General features: G+C 62.8%; 1 protein-coding gene across 2 annotated transcripts in view; it reads right to left on the minus strand.

Moving 5' to 3' along the window:
- FAM20C (FAM20C golgi associated secretory pathway kinase) overlaps positions 1 to 17,827 on the minus strand; it is a 32,537-nt gene extending 14,710 nt beyond the window's left edge. For both annotated transcript variants that reach the window (XM_040231550.1, XM_040231542.1), the window contains exons 1-3: positions 16,515 to 17,827; positions 14,590 to 14,765; positions 10,209 to 10,287 (exon numbers count right to left, since the gene is read on the minus strand). In XM_040231550.1, the coding sequence (XP_040087484.1) occupies positions 10,209 to 10,287; positions 14,590 to 14,765; positions 16,515 to 17,128 (869 nt within the window). In that variant the 5' untranslated portion in view covers positions 17,129 to 17,827. The remainder of the gene's footprint in view (positions 1 to 10,208; positions 10,288 to 14,589; positions 14,766 to 16,514) is intronic.
- Positions 17,828 to 18,455: the final 628 nt, after the last annotated feature.

The raw sequence follows: 18,455 nt of genomic DNA on the forward strand, positions 1-18,455 counted from the left end.
GCTCCGGCCCTGTCTAGGTTTCCCCGGGGTGCAGGCCGCTCCGGCCCCGTCTAGGTTTCCCCGGGGTGCAGGCCGCTCCGGGCCGTGTGGCTTTTGTGGGTCCCAGGTCTGCCTCCGTCACCACATCCCTCCTCTGGTTTCTAGCGTTCAAACCAAGGACACACGTGACCGCACGGCAAGTCTGCTCAGGGGCCCAGGTGACCGCCGCGTCCTCGGGCTCTGACCCCTCCACTTCCGTGAAGACCCTGCTGCTGACCAGGTGGTACCCTGGGGCAGAGGCCGCCTCGCGAAGAGGCTCCGGCTCCCGACGGGGGCCAAGCCCATGGGGAGACCTTGCTTCTTGCCAGACGCACCAGGCGGGTGAGGGAGCAGAAACCAGGCTTCCTGTCCCGAGCCTCCCTGCCACTCACACAGCAGAAGGCAGCCACCTTGTCATTAAGGAGATATATTAAGCTGCTTAATATCAGGTTTTCAGCGGCGGATGTTCGGGGCGGGTGGGCAGGCCGCTCCCTCAGCAGCTCCTGCTAATTCTGGCCCTGAGAAGGGAATGGCAGCCCACTCCGGTGCTCTCGCCTGGAGAATCCCGGGGACAGGGAAGCCTGGTGGGCTGCCGTCTGTGGGGTCGCACAGAGTCGGACACGACTGACGCGACTCAGCAGGCTTAGCGGCGGCAGTGGGGGCGGGATCTGTTTGGGAAAAGGCACTTGTCTGAGAGCCTCGGGCACCTGCCGTCCACTCCTACCGCCCTATTTCTCTGTCAGGGAGGATTTTCCTGGAGGCGCGGGCCTCAGGATGACCAACCCGAGGATGGGGCTCAGGCACAGAGCAGCCGGACCCCGGCAGGCCACGTGGCCAGAGCGTCAGGGACCAGCGCTGACTGGCTGCTGTCAGGGGTCCCAAGGGGCTTTCACTCCCACCCCCACCCCCACCCCCAGGGTCTCCAAGAGACAGCTCTTCAAAGTGGGCCACGGGACAAGACGCTCACTTATGGTTGGGTAAAATAATTAACTCAGAAGACACTCAAGTGTCTTAAGGTGGATTTCATGCAAACCAACCTGAAAACAATTCAAAGGTCTGTGATTGCAAAGCAAGTCTGACGTTGCTTCCATTGAAAGGGACGGTAGTAACACTCACTTTCCAAAGCAAAGGGGTGGGGGTGGGGAAGGGAATGGCAGCCCACTCCGGTGTTCTAGCCTGGAGAAGCCCAGGGACGGGGGAGCCTGGTGGGCTGCCGTCTGTGGGGTCGCACAGAGTCGGACACGCCTGACGCGGCCTCGCAGTGGCTTAGCAGCAGTGACACTCGCTTTCCCAAGCAAAGGGGTGGGGGTGGGGGGGCAGATTTGCTTGAAAGAGGAAGCTCTACTCTGCTCTAAATACTGTTCTGCCAGCTTGTCTGGGGTTTGAGGACGTGACTAAGGAATGGAGTTAGGGTGGAAATGAGTGCTATCCCCGGCAACCGTGCACATAGGCACCCTGCTCTTTTCTTTCTGTATTTAAGCCCCTGTTCCTCATCTTTTTATTCGGGAAAGAGAAGACGCCCCTAGTCTACTACACTATGGAGTGAATATTTAGCACCAAGGCGGCTGCTATGATGCTGTTCTTCTTCCCTAGCATAGGGGATAGAGTCTGGGTCATTCTTAAGGCTTTTTAAGAGCTCAGGTCTGCAATATTTCCTTTTGGGGCATAAAAAAACAACCAGCTGATCAAACTGCTCGAGACCCCCAACGTGGCCTCTTTCCCAGCACGAGGGAACTATGACCAGAGTCTCTTCCCTCCTTTTCATCTTCTGCCCCTTTCACGACAGCACAGTGACGACCCCAGGGAGCAAAGCCCAGAGACCCGAACACCAGACAGAAGTACAAAGAGACTCCCGCGCCGCTGCGCAGGAGGGCATTTCCGGAAAGAATGACTTGCTCGTTTTGATTTGAACAAAGGGGACAGTCTTTTCCAGAAGCTCCCAAGGAAACGTGTCATGGCCCACTAGGGCGGGCAGTCTAAAGGAGCTGGGGGCCCTGGGAGACAGCACAGCCCCCACCTGCTCGACGGGGGCGACGCGGGGCTGGGCCAGAACTACACTCTCAGCAGGTTGTGCTAAGCTTTTACTGTGTACCTACCTCCCTGCCAACCTCCCTGCAACGGTTACAGAAGTAATAATCACTCCAAATTCCCAGTGGGAGCAGGAGAAGACAGTGGACTCCTGTGGTCACCTGAATTATGCAGTCTGGGCCCACGGCAAGCCAGCAGGCGTTGTGGAGCTGGAGTGATGGCGCCCCGGCCCCTCAAGCCCGTGGACCGCAGTGGCCCAGCACAAGGGCTGCATCAGCCACTAGGACCCGCGGGGCGGCCAGGGGCGGGCCCTCTGCTTGGCCTCTGCTTCCTGGGGACACTGGACGGGTCACAGAGCAGCCCCTCAGCACCGCACCTAGGGCTCAGTGGGGGTCACCTGAGGCTGCAGACAAACCGCAGGGCAGCCTGGCACCCAGGGCACAGTAGGCCTCCCTGGGGTAAATGCAGGAAGGGGACCCGGGTGCCAGCAGCCCGCTGAGGCGGGGCGGCCAGGCTGGCAGAGAACAGCGCGGCCTGGGGGCGGGGAGGCTGAGCTCCAGCGAGAGGCGGCCTCCTGCCTGCACTGCTCCCGCCGCTGCCTGTGCCTGCCCCTCGGCTCCGAGGAATCCGGGGCCTCCGGACAGCTGCTCGGGGCTGGATTCTCTGGGAGGGGCGCGCGTGCGCGCGCATGCATGCTCCTTCATAAAAGGAGCCTGCGCACCTAGCGTCCCCTCGTGTGTGGCGCCTGAGCGGAGCAGGCGGTGTGGGCGCCCCCGACCCCAGCAGAGACCCCGGGCCCAGGGCTCCCCGGCCGGCTGTGCCCGACAGGCTGGGACCTGACGTCCCAGACCCTCGGGCCCCAGCAAGGCCTGGCCGGCCGCCTGCTCCTGATTCACATTTAGGCCTCGGAGCCTCAATTTCCTCCCCCTTGAAGGAGAGCTGGTGATAAAAATAAAACCACCTGGTATATCAGTGACAGGGTCCCTGCCTCTGCAGCCGGAGCGGGGGCTGTAGAGCCCTGACGAGCTCAAGACGGGGAGGGCGTGGCCCCCGGAGCAGGAAGCCCTGGCCCAGGGCAGCAGCCTCACGGAGACCAGGCTGCAGCACGAACAAGGAGCGCGCAGCGGGCAGCGGCGGGCGTGTGTCCCTGCAGGGCCGGCAGCAACGTGCCTCCCCCCGCAGGCTCCACAGGGCTTCCTCCAGACCAAGGCACCCAGGGTAGGACAGAGGGGAGCTGCTGCCCGCAAACGCAGGGAGTGAGCTCCACGGGCCAGACACAGGGGTTAGGCCTGGCCTGGTCCAGGCGGGCAGGGTGTTCGCAGCCTGTGAGCAGTCTCGGCTCTGCGTGTACTGCTATCACGGGCATTGGCATCCAGCCTGGGCACTGGGGGAGGCACTTCACAGACACATCGGCAGCAAGGGAGGGGGCAAGGCAGCGAGGATTCCCGTGTCAGGAACGGTAGGGCAGGGGTCACCGGAGCCTGGGGGCTGCCTGTTGGTCCTGATCTGGGCACCTGGGCGCCTGGTTACTTGCCTGTGCTGCAAAGATCTGCTTACCATCTGTCTGCATTTCTGTATGAACACTCCAGTCAATGCAAATCTATATTTTAAGAAGTTGGGACAGTGGGGAACTCGAAGCGTTGGTAAAGCTAAAGCTGTGCTGTGTTTTACGAGCACTGATGACATTTGCCCTTAATCACCCCCTCTTGTCCAACATACAGAGGAAACCAAGGCGGGCGGCGGTGAACCCATCCACAGTGAAGACGCAAGTGCTTTCCTGCCTTCGTCGCCAGGTACCGGGAAGTGGCGTGAGCACGCCGAGCTCAGGCTCAGCTGCGCGTGGGAGAGGGCTGTGCCGTCTTCTCAAGCCCTAACCCAGCCTGTGACTGTGGCCTTGTTTGGAAATAGGGACGTGGCAGACGGGATTCACTAGGAAAAGACCCCGTGGATCAGGCTGGTCCTGAGTCCAGTACCCGACGTCCTCACAAGAAGAGGGTGGTTTGGACTGAGACCACGGGACAGGCCGCGTGACGACGGAGGTGAAAACGGGAGTGACGTGGCCACAGGCACAGAGCCAAGACTCGACACCACGCTCAGGAGGGAAAAGGCAGGGAAGACCCTCTGGAGCCTTCGGGGAGGTGGCACCATAGTCTCCGACTCTGGAGCGAGAAGAGCTTCCTGATGCCCTAAGCGGCCCGGGCGGCAACGCCTCCCCACGGCAGCCCCGACGCCCACATGGTGTGGACACGTAGGGTTACAATCGAGCTGTACTACAAACTAAGGAGCCAGGAAGGAACCTAGACGGTGGTGACGTCAGAGATCACGGTGGCCACTGCGCTGAGATCTGAACAGGGACCGTACGGCGGCCACCCTGCCACACAGTGGCTCTCCTGGGGGCTCAGCTGGTAAAGAATCCGCCTGCAACGCGGGAGACCTGGGTTCCATCCCTGGGCTGGGAAGGTCCCCTGGAGAAGGGAACGGCCGCCCACTGCAGGCTTCTGGCCTGGAGAATCCCATGGACTGTATTGTCCACGGGGCCCCAATGAGTTGGACACGACTGAGTGGCGCTCATTCCCAGCGGTCCCTCCAGCTCCACCTGCTGCTGGCCGGTGCCCTCGGGCACGTCCCTGGCCACTCTGAGTTTCAGCTTCCCTGTCTACAACCACATCTACAGGCAACAGTGGCCTCTCTCTCTGGCCCATGAGGCCTGGCGTGGTGCCTTTTCCTGCACCTACAACCTCAGCCCCACCTGCCTCCAGGCCAGGTTGGGGCCTCCCTTGGGGGCACCTCTCACTGTCCCCCCATCTCCTGAGCCTTGGACGACAGGTGCTTGTTAAGCCAGACTTGAAATGACCCATTTCAGATTCACTGAGCCTGGCCCACGGGGCTTTTCTCTTTCTCCTCCGGTTTGCAAGCAAGGCTGGATCTGCGGAGTTCCAGCGGCAGGCCCGTCTGTCCCAGGGGTGTTGTCTTTCTGCTGGAGTTATTCTTGCCTCAAAGCGACCTGGGGAAGGTGTGCTTTCCTTCCCTCCCTGTGTCTGAACACGCTTTGGATCCCAAACCACACGCGGCACAGAGGGCGTTGTAGCTCTGGGTTCCAAACTCTCAGGTGGTCACCCGGCTGTTTTGGTGGAGACGGGGACTTCAGAGCAGCCTCGCCAGGCTGCAGGGAGTGATGAGTCTCTGCTGGCCGGCGACCTGAGGAGAAGCACAGCTGCGGCTCGGTCTGCAGCCTGCGTTCAGCTGTGCACCCTGAACAGCTCACTCAATAGTTGTCACCCCTCTAACGCCTACAACTCAGAGCTGCAAACCTCAGGACACCCAGACAATCAGCAAGGACAGACCTGGGGAGGGGCTGCAGCGGCTCCCAGATCCCCACCAGTATGAACCCACGGCCTCACTGGTTGAAGACAGAGACCTGGTCCCAGAAGGGCCAGGACCCAAAGCTTCCTGTTGTCCTGTCTCAAGCAGCAGAAGGCAGCTGCAGCCCAGAGACGGCATGGGGGCTGCAAGGTCTCACAGCAAGGATGCCCTCCACGATGCGGCCCCGCCCCATGCTGCTGGCCTGCCTGGACACCCCCCACAGGCCCCCCTGGCCACTGTCCCCCAAGCTGGAAGCCTTCACTTTCTCAGCCCCAGCAAGCCCGTCCCCGGGCCCAGGGCATTTGCCTGCCCCTGGCCCCAACGAGTCTCTAGGACCCAGGCTTGTCCCCGTCCTCACCCCACACCTCACCTCTGGTTCCCGGGGAGCCCTCCCGCCCTCCCAGCTCTGTCCCTGCACAGCGGGGAAAGAGATCACATCAGGCCAGCTGCCCACCAGGGCCTGGCCCCTGCCACTGTCCAGCTGCCTGCCTCATCTCCCCACAAGCTCTGTCCCAGGGAACTTTCTGTGACTCTGGGCATGCCCACCATGGCAGCACCAGCCACGTGCAACCCCTGATGGCCCAGCTGTGGCAAAAGACTAGGCTGCAACTTCATCTCAGTTAAGCTGATCTCAGTTTAGAAAGCCACCTGGCAGCCCTCCACACAGTGGCCCTGGTCCTCCAGCCTGCAGAGGCCACCCAGTCCTAGAATGTGTCACCCCCTCCAGGCTGGACTCCTGGCCTGGGGTGACGCCCACTTCACGTTCACACTTGTGCTCAGCCCTCCTTCCCCCGTCCGTCCTGCAGACCAGGCCTGAGTACCAGGCCCCGTGCCCCAGGGTCAAGGCCCTCAGAGGCAGGAGCGCCAGGCTTGCGTCAAGCCTGCCCCTGCGCCTGGCAGGAGGCCAGGCTGGGCTCGGTGTGAGTGCGGTGGTTGAATGTACATTTCTGCCAGGAGGTGGTCATAGCCAGCGTCATAAGCGGGCCCGGAAGCTTCCTTTCTAAGAAGCATGGTGAAATTTGATGTACACTCTGGCTTATCTGTGCAGTCTCGCCCTGCCTCGCCAAACCACCAACCCCTCCCGGCTTCCTTCCATAAACATGGTGCCCTGCCTCCTAAAGCCAGTCCAGTAGAGTTTAGACTTCAGTCCTTTGCCTACAATGCCCTCGTTGACAGGTGGGTAAACTGAGTCCCGGGAAGGGAAGGATCTTACTGGAGGCCACACACGCATGGCCTCGCCAGGGCTCCTGTCTCTGCAGACACACCAGGGCTTCCATCTAGGTACACACACCACCGGCACCACCGTGAGCCAGCATGGACTTTTTCAGACATTAAAATTTAAATACTGCAGCAAAGCACGAGCAACAACAACACGATAGTTGGATCCAACATCCTCCAAATGAGAACCTTGCGCCTCAAAAGACACCACGTGTGTGATAAGGGTCTCGACCCCAAATACGTGAAGAATTCTCACAACTTACTAACGGAAAGATGACCAGCTGAACAGCAAGTGGCAAAAGGTCTTAACAGACGTTTCTCCAAAGAAGATCCGAACGGCCAACAGGACGTGAGAAGATGCTCCCAGTCATTAGTCAGGAGAGAACTGCGATTCCGAACCGCAGACAGACACGGTCCACCCCTACCAGGATGGTGAGGATCAACAGGGACGATGAAGACAAGGCCGAGGAGCCTGCAGAGATCGCTGGGGAGGGCGGCTGCTGGGAGAGGCGGCTGCAGCTTCTCAGCAGCTGCACCGAGTTATTCTGGACCCAGCAATGCCACTCCCAGGCTTACACCAAGAGAGATGGAAGCCTGTACCCAGATGCTCACACAGCGCCATCCGTGCACTCAAGAAGTGGAAATGAGGCAAATATCCGTTGACAGATGAGAGTAAAGTGAAGCAAGTAAGTCAAGTAAAACATGGCCCACTCACACCAGGGAACATTGTTCAGTGTTCAGCCACAGAAAGGAAGGAGGCTCAGACACGCACCACGACGTGGGGGAACCCTGAACACCCAGCGCTCTGCAACAGAAGCAGACACAGAGGCCCGCAGCGACTGACGCTGTTCACGTGAAATCCCAGGATGGGCAAGTCCACGGCGACGGGAAGCAGACTAGCGGTGTCCAGGCCTGGAGGAAGGGCCGCTCTTCACCAGGCTTCTTTCTGGAGTAATGCAGCAGTTCAACACCGTGGGGATGGCCGCACATTTCCGTGAAGATACTGAAAGCTACTGGGTGACAGACTCCAAGCTGAATCACGACCTGTGCGAACTGTATCTGGGTAAAGGTGTCAAAACATCTTACTCTAACAGTAAAAGCAAGACTATCCAGCAACCGGCAGGCTAACGTGCTGCTGCTGCTGCTGAGTCGCTTCACTCGCGTCCGACTCTGTGCGACCCCATAGACGGCAGCCCACCAGGCTCCCCGTCCCTGGGATTCTCCAGACAAGAACAGTGGAGTGGGTTGCCATTTCCTTCTCCAATGCATGAGAATGAAAAGTGAAAGTGAAGTCGCTCAGTCGTGTCCGACTCTTTGCAATCCTATGGACTGCAGCCCACCAGGCTCCTCCGTCCATGGGATTTTCCAGGCAAGAGCACTGGAGTGGGGTGCCATTGCCTTCTCCTAGTTATACATTTTTCAACGTCTGTTAACATATACCATTAGACTATGAGTGGCCCCTCATACCACGGGGACTGCACCCTGCAGCCCTGCCAGGCTCCCCTCCCGCCCCAGGACTGCTCCTGCCTGGGTCCTCTGAGCACACGTCCTTCAGGATCTCAGAGAAAAACTATCACCCGATTAATTCAGAACATTCAGCTTACAGAGCTATTACGAGCTCACCAAAGAAAGTTTTTTTTAAGGGAATTATTAATCATATATTTATTTTCTTATTGCTATGGTCAGAAACCACAGCTGCTTTCCTGCTCAGAACACAGCCGCAGGGGCAGGAACGGTGTGCCCCGGGGTCATCAGGAGGGTGGTGGCTGCCAGCAACCAGACTCTAGCGGATGCCGGAGTCGGGGTGGGTCAGAGCCCGGAGCCAGGGTCGGCGTGGGCCAGGCCAGCCAGAGCGGCAGGAAGGCTGGCCAGGGCATGAGGTCAGCAGGGTGAGCCTAGCAGAGCCTGCCCTGTGGCCAGGGCCCTCTGCCTGGGAGCGCAGCATACAGGGAGGCTGGCCATGCACACGCCCATCCTCCTGGCCTCAGCGTCCCCGGCCCCCGGGGGATTCCCCACCCTGCTTCCACACTTCAGCCTGGCCTCAGCCTCAGCCCACGGGACAGGAGCCGCGCCCTAGGCTGTCCCTCCGTGTGCGGCCTTACGAGAGGAACTCTGACGTCCATCCCCGGACACAGAGGCTGAGGGCAGAGGGTTCAGGGCCAAAGGGGGCAGGTGTGGACTCTGCGGCCTTTCCAGGCGACCTCCGGAGCCCAGCTGCCCCGGCCGCCAGACCACAGTGGCTGCCACTCACGCCTCCTGTGGCCACAGAGGGGACGGTCGCCCCGCGGTGGGGGAGGCTGGGGAGGCCGAGAGGGGCTCGAGGCTGGGCGCCCTGGCCTTGGGAGGCTCCAGAGTCTGGGTCCGCCTTGGGTGGTCTGCACCGCCTCGCCAAGCCCTGATTCCCGCATCTTTGCGTGGCAGAATAATAACGACAATGACGTTTCCTCTAACCCCCAGAGGTGCTGGAACACTAAGCCACACGGTGGGCAAGCCCTCAACATGGGCGTGGCCCTGGGGACCTGCACACACAGCACAGCTGGGCGCCCGAGGTGAGGGCCGGCCCGGGAGAGCCCCCACCCCGAGCCAAGGTGCGGAGCTGAGCCACCTCGAGTCCCAGCAACACAAAGCCCAGAGCCCCAGGGCCTCTGCAGAGGCTGCCCTGCCCGCGCCACTGGGCGTGGCCCCTCCCTCGCCACGCAGCTCTGCACACACCCGGGTCGGTCTGCTGGACTGTGTTCGACCCACCCTGGAGACAAGAGGCCTGTGCCCCAAAGTGCACCTGAGAGGGTGCCAAGGACATGGTGGGTTTTGGTTCTTGTCCTGGATTCCTGTGACCGCCAGGGATGGTCAGGCCCACCGGTCACCGAGCCAGCAGTGAGTGTCGGAGCCCGCTCCCACCAGGAGCATCCTCCTCCCCAGCACATCTCTGAGGTATGAAGGGCCTGAAGGGGCCCCTCTACTCAAGCTCCAGCCTGAAAGGGCACGCAGGTGCCCGCAGTGCCAGGGGGTTCCATCTCCTCCAGGGCCCGAGGAGCCCACGTGCAGCCCACGTCACCCTTCCTGAGCCACAGAGCAGCGGTCGGCCAGCGGTCCCCCCGAGCCCACAGGAGATGTGGACTTCCTTCCACACACTGACAGAGTGGCGTCATGGGCCCTTGGGGATGCAACCCGTGCTTTAAACACGATGAACTCTCTCGTCAGGACAGAAGTGGCCCATGTGAAAGTAACCGAATGGATCACGGGAGACACCCAAGCGCCGGGACCGCCAGGGTGGACATCGCAGGCCACAGACGCACGTGCTGAGTCTCCGGGGCTGCCTGCCGTCCAGACGTCCCTTCTCCACCATCCCCACAATTTTCAGATGCCACTGAGTGCTCCCTTTTGATTTTGGGAGCACAGTTTCTATTTTATCTGGAATAGGGATCAGGAGTCAAATCAGCCGACCTGCTAGCTTCAGAAGTAAAGCTTCACGGGCACAGCTGTGCCCATGGACGTAGAGCCGGGCTGCCTGCTGGTGAGGAGACCAGGGCTGAGCGGCTGAGACGCAACTTCACGGCCCTCGCCCCCGCCGCAGCACTTACTTCATGGGTTTGAAGAGCGCCTGCCCGTAGTTCTGGAAGGTCATGATGAGCTTGAGCTGCGTGCCACCGGACTTCATGGCTGCAGAGGGAGGAAAAGAGCGCGGTCACCTGCTGCCCGCGGAGGCCTGTGAGCGCGGACGCCCTGGTGGAGGGGGGCCCGAGACCTGGGTGTGGCGGCGAGCGGGGTCTGGGACGGAGGCCTGAGACAGGCAGCGCGTTCAGGGTCAGGAAGGGCCGCCCGGGCTGGAGGAGCCGTAGCAGGAGGGTGGCCGGGACTGGGAAACAGGCGGTGGCGGAGGGATCAGAAAGACGGGAGGGCCGCACACGGGAGCAGGGCGCTCGGCTTCCCACCCCGCCGGCTCCCGAGACCACGCCTCGGCTCACCCGACCACAGCTGCCTCTCTCAAAGGTGGGTCTGCACCCTCGCCCAGTGCCCCCACGGGGCTGGGGCAGGGCTGAGACCCACTCCCAGGAAAGGGAAACCACAGCACCCCCAGTGGAAAGCAGTTCCCGCCCGGGGCTCGGGAACCCCCTCAGAGTGCCGTCCGCTGGAGTCCAGGGCTGCGGCCGCCGTCGGCTCAGCGTCGACGGAGCGGGGGCTGGGTCAGCACCTTGGGGCTCTGTCCTGCTTCGCCTGACAGCGGAGAGAACGGGGACGGGACGCAGCTGTTCACCGCCTCCCCCTGGAGCCCTGAGGTGCCCGGATCCTTCCTCCGGGAAGACAGAGGCCTTCTGGCCCCGGGCTGGGCATCCGGCTTACGGGGCACTTTCGGTTCCCCGCCGCTGAGTCAGAAGAGCTCCAGGCACTAGGGCCCGAAGCGGCGATGTCCTCGGGTGGGCGTGGGACTGTGGCCTTCCTGGGACGGGAGCTGCCCTCCTGAGGGGCCTGCCCTCCCCAGGCCCCCGGGGCAGCTGCCGGAGCAGGCCGGGGAGCGCGTCCAGTGGAACCATCTCCTCTGCCCACCTCCACCCACAGCTCCGTCCTGACCTGGACAAACAACTGCAGGGCCTGCGCTTCAGGTCAGAGGCTGCTCGAGTCCTCGCCTGCAACGTGACTTCTTTTTAAATGACTCAGAGCACAGAGTAGTCAACTGCATCAATCACTCTGCATGTGTAATCGTCCACGACATTGACCTAATCGTCACCATCGTCACCAGCAAGGGCCAGGCCTCCACAGGCCTGGCTTCAAGCTGAACGGAGGCAGATATCTGAACTCTTTAAAGGCAGCCAAGGGCCATTACCACGCAGCCAGGAGCCCAGCGGTAAAGAAATGTCTCGGGGGGTCTGAAGGAGCCGCTCTCCTTGCCACACTTTCTCTCACGTTCCAAGACTGAGGAGACTGCTCAGGGTGGGACTGAGTCGGGAGCTGGGGGCGGGAATGAGCTGACCACAGGCAAGCCCGCCCTCTCGGAGGCCTGTTCCTTTATTTGCAAGATGGGACTTGGGAGACAGGCTGGATTTCTAGCTCTTCTTCCATCTTAAGCTCAGAAGGACGGCTCTGCTGAACCCTGACCCCAAGGTCGGTTCCAGGCTCCCCACTCAGGGCCTCTGAGGGCTGCACCCCAGGTCACAGTCATGTCAGGGGCAGAGCCCTCAGCAGCAGACAGCTCTTGTCCAGGGACCCCTGTCTCTAAATCCGCCCTGTGGTTTTGTGAGGCCAAGGGCCCAGTCAGAAGCCACCGTCTCAGCAGTGGGGTTTTTAATCAAAACATCCAGCCGGATGGAAGGGCCAGCCCTGCCGCCTCCGCCCCAGGAAAAGCTTCCATTCTCCAGGGGAGGCCTGCGCCTGGCCGGACCAGCCACACTCCCACTGTGGTGCTCTGCTTCTCCAGGAAGAGGATCTCGTCCTGAGTGTGAGTCTCTGAGAGCACCTCTGGGCCCAAGGCCGCGCAGAGTGGGGCTGAGCGTTCAGCCGAGGCCTTCACCAGGCTCCGGCTTGCCCAGTGCTGCCGCCCTGCGCAGAGTTGCCCCAGCCTCTGCTCCCACCTCTCAGCAGCCCCCGAGACAGGCCTCAGACACACACTCGCCTTTAAGGTCTCTGGGAGCAGAAGTGTTTGGGAGACAAGAGGCATAGGGGCATCCAGCCCAGAGGGCCTGGAGCCAGGGCGGGGAGGGGGCAGAGCCCGGGACTTAAACACACTGCCGTGTCTGAAGAGGAACATGAGAACGTTCACTCCAAGCGAGAAAATCGAAGATTCAGAAACAGCCTCTCATTTTAGGCTTTGCCTCCATGTCCGTTCATGTTGGGTCGGGTTTTGCAGTCAAATGGGTTATGATTTTGGATTTGCAAGCTGCAGATTACAGGGTCGAGGTTATGACCACCTCTGTGATGCACAGAGGCTCCAGGAGGCCCACAGAGCTGGATTTGTCTGCCCAGAGCCACTCCGGCCCATGACTGGGGAGTCAGGACACACCGAGCCCGCTGTTCACCGCGGGGGACGCCGCCCGGGGCCATCACCAGTCTTCCCATGCTCACTGGGTGCCTGTGAGTGCCAGCCTGGGTTCTGACCGGCCCAAGGATTAGGGCCAGCTGGCCAGGGTCGTCCAGCGGCGACAGCAGGACACAGCTGGGCAGGCCCAGTCCAGGACCCACCGCTGGGCACAGAGCAGGCTAGGACTCGGGGATGGGCCACTGGGATGTCAGGCAGCCTGGGCACCAAGCCCGGGACAGTCAGACCCGACGAGGGTGGCCCAAGGTCAGTCCCCAGGGCATGGAGGAGGCTCGTCCTCTTCCTTCGGGGCTCCCAGACCCCCGGGCACAGAGCAACGTCCGGTGAGAGCGGGGTGGCCAGCCGTGCCCTGAGGGCTATGGGGAGCCTGGCCAGTCCTCTCAGCCCTGCCTCTGCCCAAGGCCCTGCTCAGAGCCCGAGTCGATACAGCATACGCCTGGGGCACAGGCCAGCTTCCCGGACTGAGACACAACGTGCCTGAGCCTGCTGGACGGATGGGAGACCTCGGTGGGCTGTGGCCTGCAAGCGTGAACACCGCACTTCCCTAAACCCTAGTTTTCAAACGCTGGTGTAGTTTCCCCCCAAAGTCCTGTGTTCTCTGCTGGCTTCCACCACGAAAGCCTCTGCCCCATCCAGGACCCAGTCCTGCGGGGTGGAGGTCCCCTCCTCACCTATTGCCCTGGACTTTCTCTGCCCATCCTGTGTGCACTTCTGGGCCCCCGGGAACAAGCAAGTCAGGACGTAGCAGAACTCTGCCAAGGTCGGGCCTACCCCAACTGCCTGCCCAGACAGGGCCCTGAGATGCGGAAGGCTCTCAAGAGAGGCTGCTGAAGGGACGATGTGCGGTCACCGCACCGGGTGTTTCTCTAACAGCCTCGTCTGCTCAGGCGGGCAGGGGAGGCACCAGCTGCGGTCTCTCCCCACCAGTCCCCGCTGGCCGCACAGACCGCCTTCCAGCACAGCAGGAGGCTGGAGGCGCTGAGATTCCTCCTGGGTGGCATCGAGGAGGGGAGACCAGCACCTTGCTCCAGCCAGGAGGGTGTTCATCATGTTCTCAGGGTGAACAGCTAGGAAGAGGGCGGGTGCCAGACATAGCTCAGCGCCGGGCTGAGACACCCAGCACAGCCTCTAAGGAGCTCTGGAAACCCCCAGCCGCCAGCCTCGCAGGCAACACCCAGCTCCCTGGTACTGACGACAGGCGGAACCTGGGGTAGCAGAGCCCTTTAAGCCACAGGACAGTCCGGACGGCAGGAAGACGCCGCCTGGAGCCCCTGCTCCCAGCACCAGGCTCCCGAGTCCTCCTCCGCCCTCTGGGCCTCCCAGGACTGCTCCTCCCACCCAGGGCCTCTGCCTGCCCCCTCTGCTCTGGGAGCCACTGGAGACTAACCGGGGACCTTCACAAACAGTCGTCTACAGGCCTGAGAGCAATGGCACCAAACCTCCACGCTTAGAGGCCACTGCCAACACAGCTTCCTGAAATCAGTAACTGGGTGCCCTGAACCCTCTGCTTCAGCAGATCCCAAAGTCCTTGGAGATGTAACCTCCAAACTGTTCGGCGCATGGCGCTCTGCCCCGGGCAGAGTGGAGCCCCAGTCACCCTCCGTCCACCCCAAATCTAGGAGCAGATGTGAGCTCCAGGAGCCTCTGGCCTCTCTGTGGTTTCTCCCTGCGGCTGCCAGGGCTGACCCTTCCTCACCTGCAGGGTTGGCCCCCACCCCCCCTGCCCAGCAGAACAACAGGATGGGCTGGGCGGCATCTTGTCCTGCCTTGGTTGTTTTGCAGCAGAAGGCAACCCTTCCCTCTCCACCACACCCCCTCAATTACAGACAGCATTGAAGGCCTATGGGTGCCTCCTCCAGGAAGGCTGCTGGTATAACTTGCCCAGGAGGTGATGCTTCAGCAAGGAGCCGGCCAGGCACAAGGGCACCTACCCACACTGGTGATCTTCTGGGTGCCCAGGTCACGGAGCAGGGCCTCCACCGCAGGGTTGTGTCGAGAGTACAGCTCATATCGGTTGATGCCGATGTGGAACTTGAGCCAGTTGGGATAGGAGTCCACGGCCGCCTCCCCGGTGGGCAGGAATTCATCCTCAGGACCTTCGTGTGGCCTGCACAAATGAAGGTGACCCAGGTCAGCACGGAAAGGACAAACAGCAAGGTCTCAGGATGGACGGGGGAGTTGGCCCCAACGCCAAGGTTTTCACTGTGGCTCCAAACAAACGTGGGTTTATTTAGAGGAGCCTCTGCTCAAACAGGAGCCTGCGACGTCCGCACTTTTTCTGTGGCTGTTGTTCAACTGACTAATAACATATCTGAAGGCCCGTAATTCTCACTTACCCTCGAGAGACGCCTCAGACAGCTATAACTAAAGGAGACCAAACCCAGACTGTCAGGGTTAGGCCCGCCGGGTCTGTCCTGGGGGTCTCTGAAACAGCCTGGCAAGCATGTTGCCAGCCTGGGGTCTGAGGGGCTGCTGCCTTCCTGGGGGCAGACGAGCCCAGTCTGGCGGAAGCCTTCGCTGGGTATTCTGCCTTAGGGCAGCAATGATGCAAGAGGCTAAATTTGATTTTCAGGAAGCAGCCATGGGTGGGGAGAGAGGACAGTGGTGCTCACTCCAGCTCAGGCGCAAATCGAGGGCCTGCTGCCCACGAGGCCCGTCCTTGTCTCCGGAGTCAAACGGCCAGTCGGAGGGAGGACAGAGCCTGTTTGCTGCCGGAGGGAACAGCGAAACTTGTCTAAGTGCAAGTGAGGCCTTTTCAGCCAAATGCTGCCCCACGATGGACATGACGGGTCACAAGAAGCTGCCCAGGGGCCCCATCACTGACCGCTGGCTCCAGGCTCTCTCTCCTAAAGAGAGGCTCAGGCCTGGCTCACGGCTCCGCCTCTCAAATTGCTGAGCATTTCAGTGAAACTGGCCAGCAGACAGAGCTCAGAGGCTACCGAACGCCTTGGTGTGTTTAGACTGAAAACCCTGGGCCTGGTCCAAATGCAAAGGAGAGCGGCTTCCATGGGGTGTTTTGGAAAGCTGGCCTCCCCTCGGCTGCTTGGGTGACCTTTCCCAGGTAGTTATTTATGTTGGCCTTGCTGCTAGCTAGCATTTCATCACCTGGGCTGCAGCATCTGGTTACTTTGGTCTGTGTGGCTGAGGGCCTTGGGGGCAGGGGTTTAAAGCAGTTACAGAGATGCCCCTGGGGGATGCCACTTGCCTTTTAGGGAGCCGCTGCTGTCTGCAGCTGGCACGGTTGGCACCCTGGCTGGGAGAACCCCTCAGTAATGCCTCAGGGGGGTGAGCACGCCCCTCACTAATTTTGTTCTCAGGGACTGGTTTACAAAGCCCCTTAGGCCGCTCCAGACCTTCCTGACATGTCCACCAGAGCAGCATTGCCGAGTCCCTGGAAGCCAGCAGCCAGTTGCTTCCCAAGGAAGCGCTTTCGCTCCCTGCCTGAGTCCCTTTGTGAGCCAGAGACCAGGCCCAGCAGGCCAGCACTGCTTTCCGGCAAGTGCAACACCGACTCTTCCCTGCTCCCGCCTGCCCCGCCTGCCTTCCAGGCCAGTGGCCACAGGGAAGAGCTCCCAGCCGCCCAGCAGTCCTCCTCAGGGCGGCAGTCATTCTGGAGACAAAGGCAGTGCCTGGAGCCTGCCTGCTGCTGCCCGCAGACTCCCCTTCCTGGGGCTCCCACGGCAAGGCCCATGCCCCAGGGAATCCCTGACCCTGACACTCTTTCCACAGCACCTCGGATGTGCAAGGGCCCCTCCCAGGAAGCAGCCCTGGGTGGGTCTTTATTCTCAAATGGCTCCTGGCTGCCTCGGGAGTTTAGCCTTCCAGCGCCCACCTCAATGACCACCGCCCCACTTACCAGTCTGGGTTCTCCGCCGTCGCTGCCTTGGGGTTGAACCTGATGTCACTGTTCACGTTGAAGAGGACATCGCCCTCCGTTAGAGGTGGAATGGGGACCTGGTACAGTGGATGCTGGAACAGCCTGGTTAGGAGGGAGCCGTCCCCGCTCAAGCCAGGGGGCAGCACAGGTCCACGCGGGCCGGGGTCCCGGGGGAGCGGCCGGCGAGCCCGATTTGGGGGGCGCGGGACGCCGGGATCCTGCCCCGGCGCGGCGCCCTCGGCCGGTTCGGCTGCGGGGGGTAGTTTCTCAAGCGAGTGGGACGTGAGGTTGGAGGAAGGGTCGGAGCTGAAGTCCTGCAGGATACGCAGCGTGTGCTTGTTGGGCCAGCCCGCGTCGCCGGCGGCGGAGGCTGCGGCCGCCAGCTCCCCTCCGGGGTGTCCGCGCGCCTGGGCCCAGCCGGGGGCCGCCGCTTCCGCCGCGGGCTGCGCGCACGAGCAGCCGGGCTCCCCCGAGGGCCGCGCGGCGCTCCGCTCCAGCTTGGGCAGCAGGTCCAGCACGAGGTGCAGCGCGCAAGCCGCCAGGAAGGCCATCAGGATGAGCACGCGGAATCTGCGCACCAGAATCATTTTCATGGTCCCGGACGAGCGCGGCCTGGACCTCCGGGCGCCCCCGGAGCGCCGCCTGCCCGTGCCCCTCTAGCCTTGACTCGGCACGAATGAGGTGCCGCGGCGCGGGTCAAGGTCCATCTGGCGTCGGCCAGCTACCAGCCCTGGGGCTGTCCCATGCGGAGGGCGCCCGACGCCAAAGCGCCCGCTTGCCCGGCCATGTCCGAGCAGTTCCCTCTCGCCTCTCCGGAGCGGCGGCGCCCTCGGCCGGCCCGGCCCAGCGGTCCTGGTCCGCGGAGCGAGGGGCGCAGCCTGGTGAGGCTCCGCGCACGTAGCGGCCCGCTTGGGTCTCCGGGGCCGCGGCCGCGCTCATCAGGCGCTCAGGGGCCGGACACTTAGGCCCATCCCGGCCCAGGCGCGGCGGCCCGGGGGTGGCGGCGGCAACCGCGCGGCGCAATCCGATCCGAGGCTCGGAGCACTCTCCACGGCTTTGTGGGCCGCGCTGGGTGCCCGGCCGGCCAGGAGAAGGGTGGCTCCCCGGGCAGGGCTCGGCGCTCTCTCCCTCGCGCGCGCCGCGGCCCGCAGGTGGGGACCTGGTGGGGAACCAGGGCGCGGGGCCGCTGGGACCGAGGAGAGGGCGGGAGCAGGGCCGGCGGGGGCAGGGCGCGCGGAGAGGCCGCCGAGGTCCCGGGCAGGTGCAGCGGCTGTCCCCAAGCGCGGCGCCCTCGCGGCCCAACCTCTCGGCGCCCGGCGCCCCGGCGGGCGGGCAGATATCCGAGCGCCGCGGAGCCGCCCCCCGCGTCAGCGCCCGCAGATTGGCGGAGCTGGCTTCCCGGGAGCCCGGGCCTACTCCGCTGTCTCCTTTCTCCTCCCCTCGGCCGCGCCCCGCGATGCTCTGCAGCGCCGGGCCCGCTACGGAGAGGGCGCCTCCTCCCCGCGGTGTGCCGAGGGAGCGCGGAGAGCCAGGCGGAGGGCGCGGGGACCGCGCTGAGCAGGCTCCGCCGAGAGGGGCCCCGCGCCCCGACCTCGGCCCGCTTCAGCCTCCCGGCTCTCCCGGAAGAGCCGAGGGCCGAAACCCGGGCCAAGTCCCTCCCTGAGGCCGCTGGGCGTCTGCGCCGCCGAAGGAGCTCCCCCCAGGCGGCGACCTTGTGCCCCACGCCCCCGCCTCGGGCGGGTGCCGCGCCCCTGGCCGCGCGGATGGGGAGGCGGGGGTGTTGTGGCCTCCGCCCCTGGAGAAGATGAGGGGGGCGGGGTGTTTGGCCCAAACCGGGAGGGGAGGCCTGCGCAGCTTCGGGGCTACTGCGCGCGAGGCCACTCCACCTCCAGGGGACCAGCCTGCTCTTTAACTGTGGCC

The sequence above is a fragment of the Oryx dammah genome, unplaced genomic scaffold (genome assembly GCF_014754425.2).
Source record: "Oryx dammah isolate SB20612 unplaced genomic scaffold, SCBI_Odam_1.1 HiC_scaffold_2, whole genome shotgun sequence".
In the NCBI taxonomy this organism is placed as follows: domain Eukaryota; kingdom Metazoa; phylum Chordata; class Mammalia; order Artiodactyla; family Bovidae; genus Oryx; species Oryx dammah.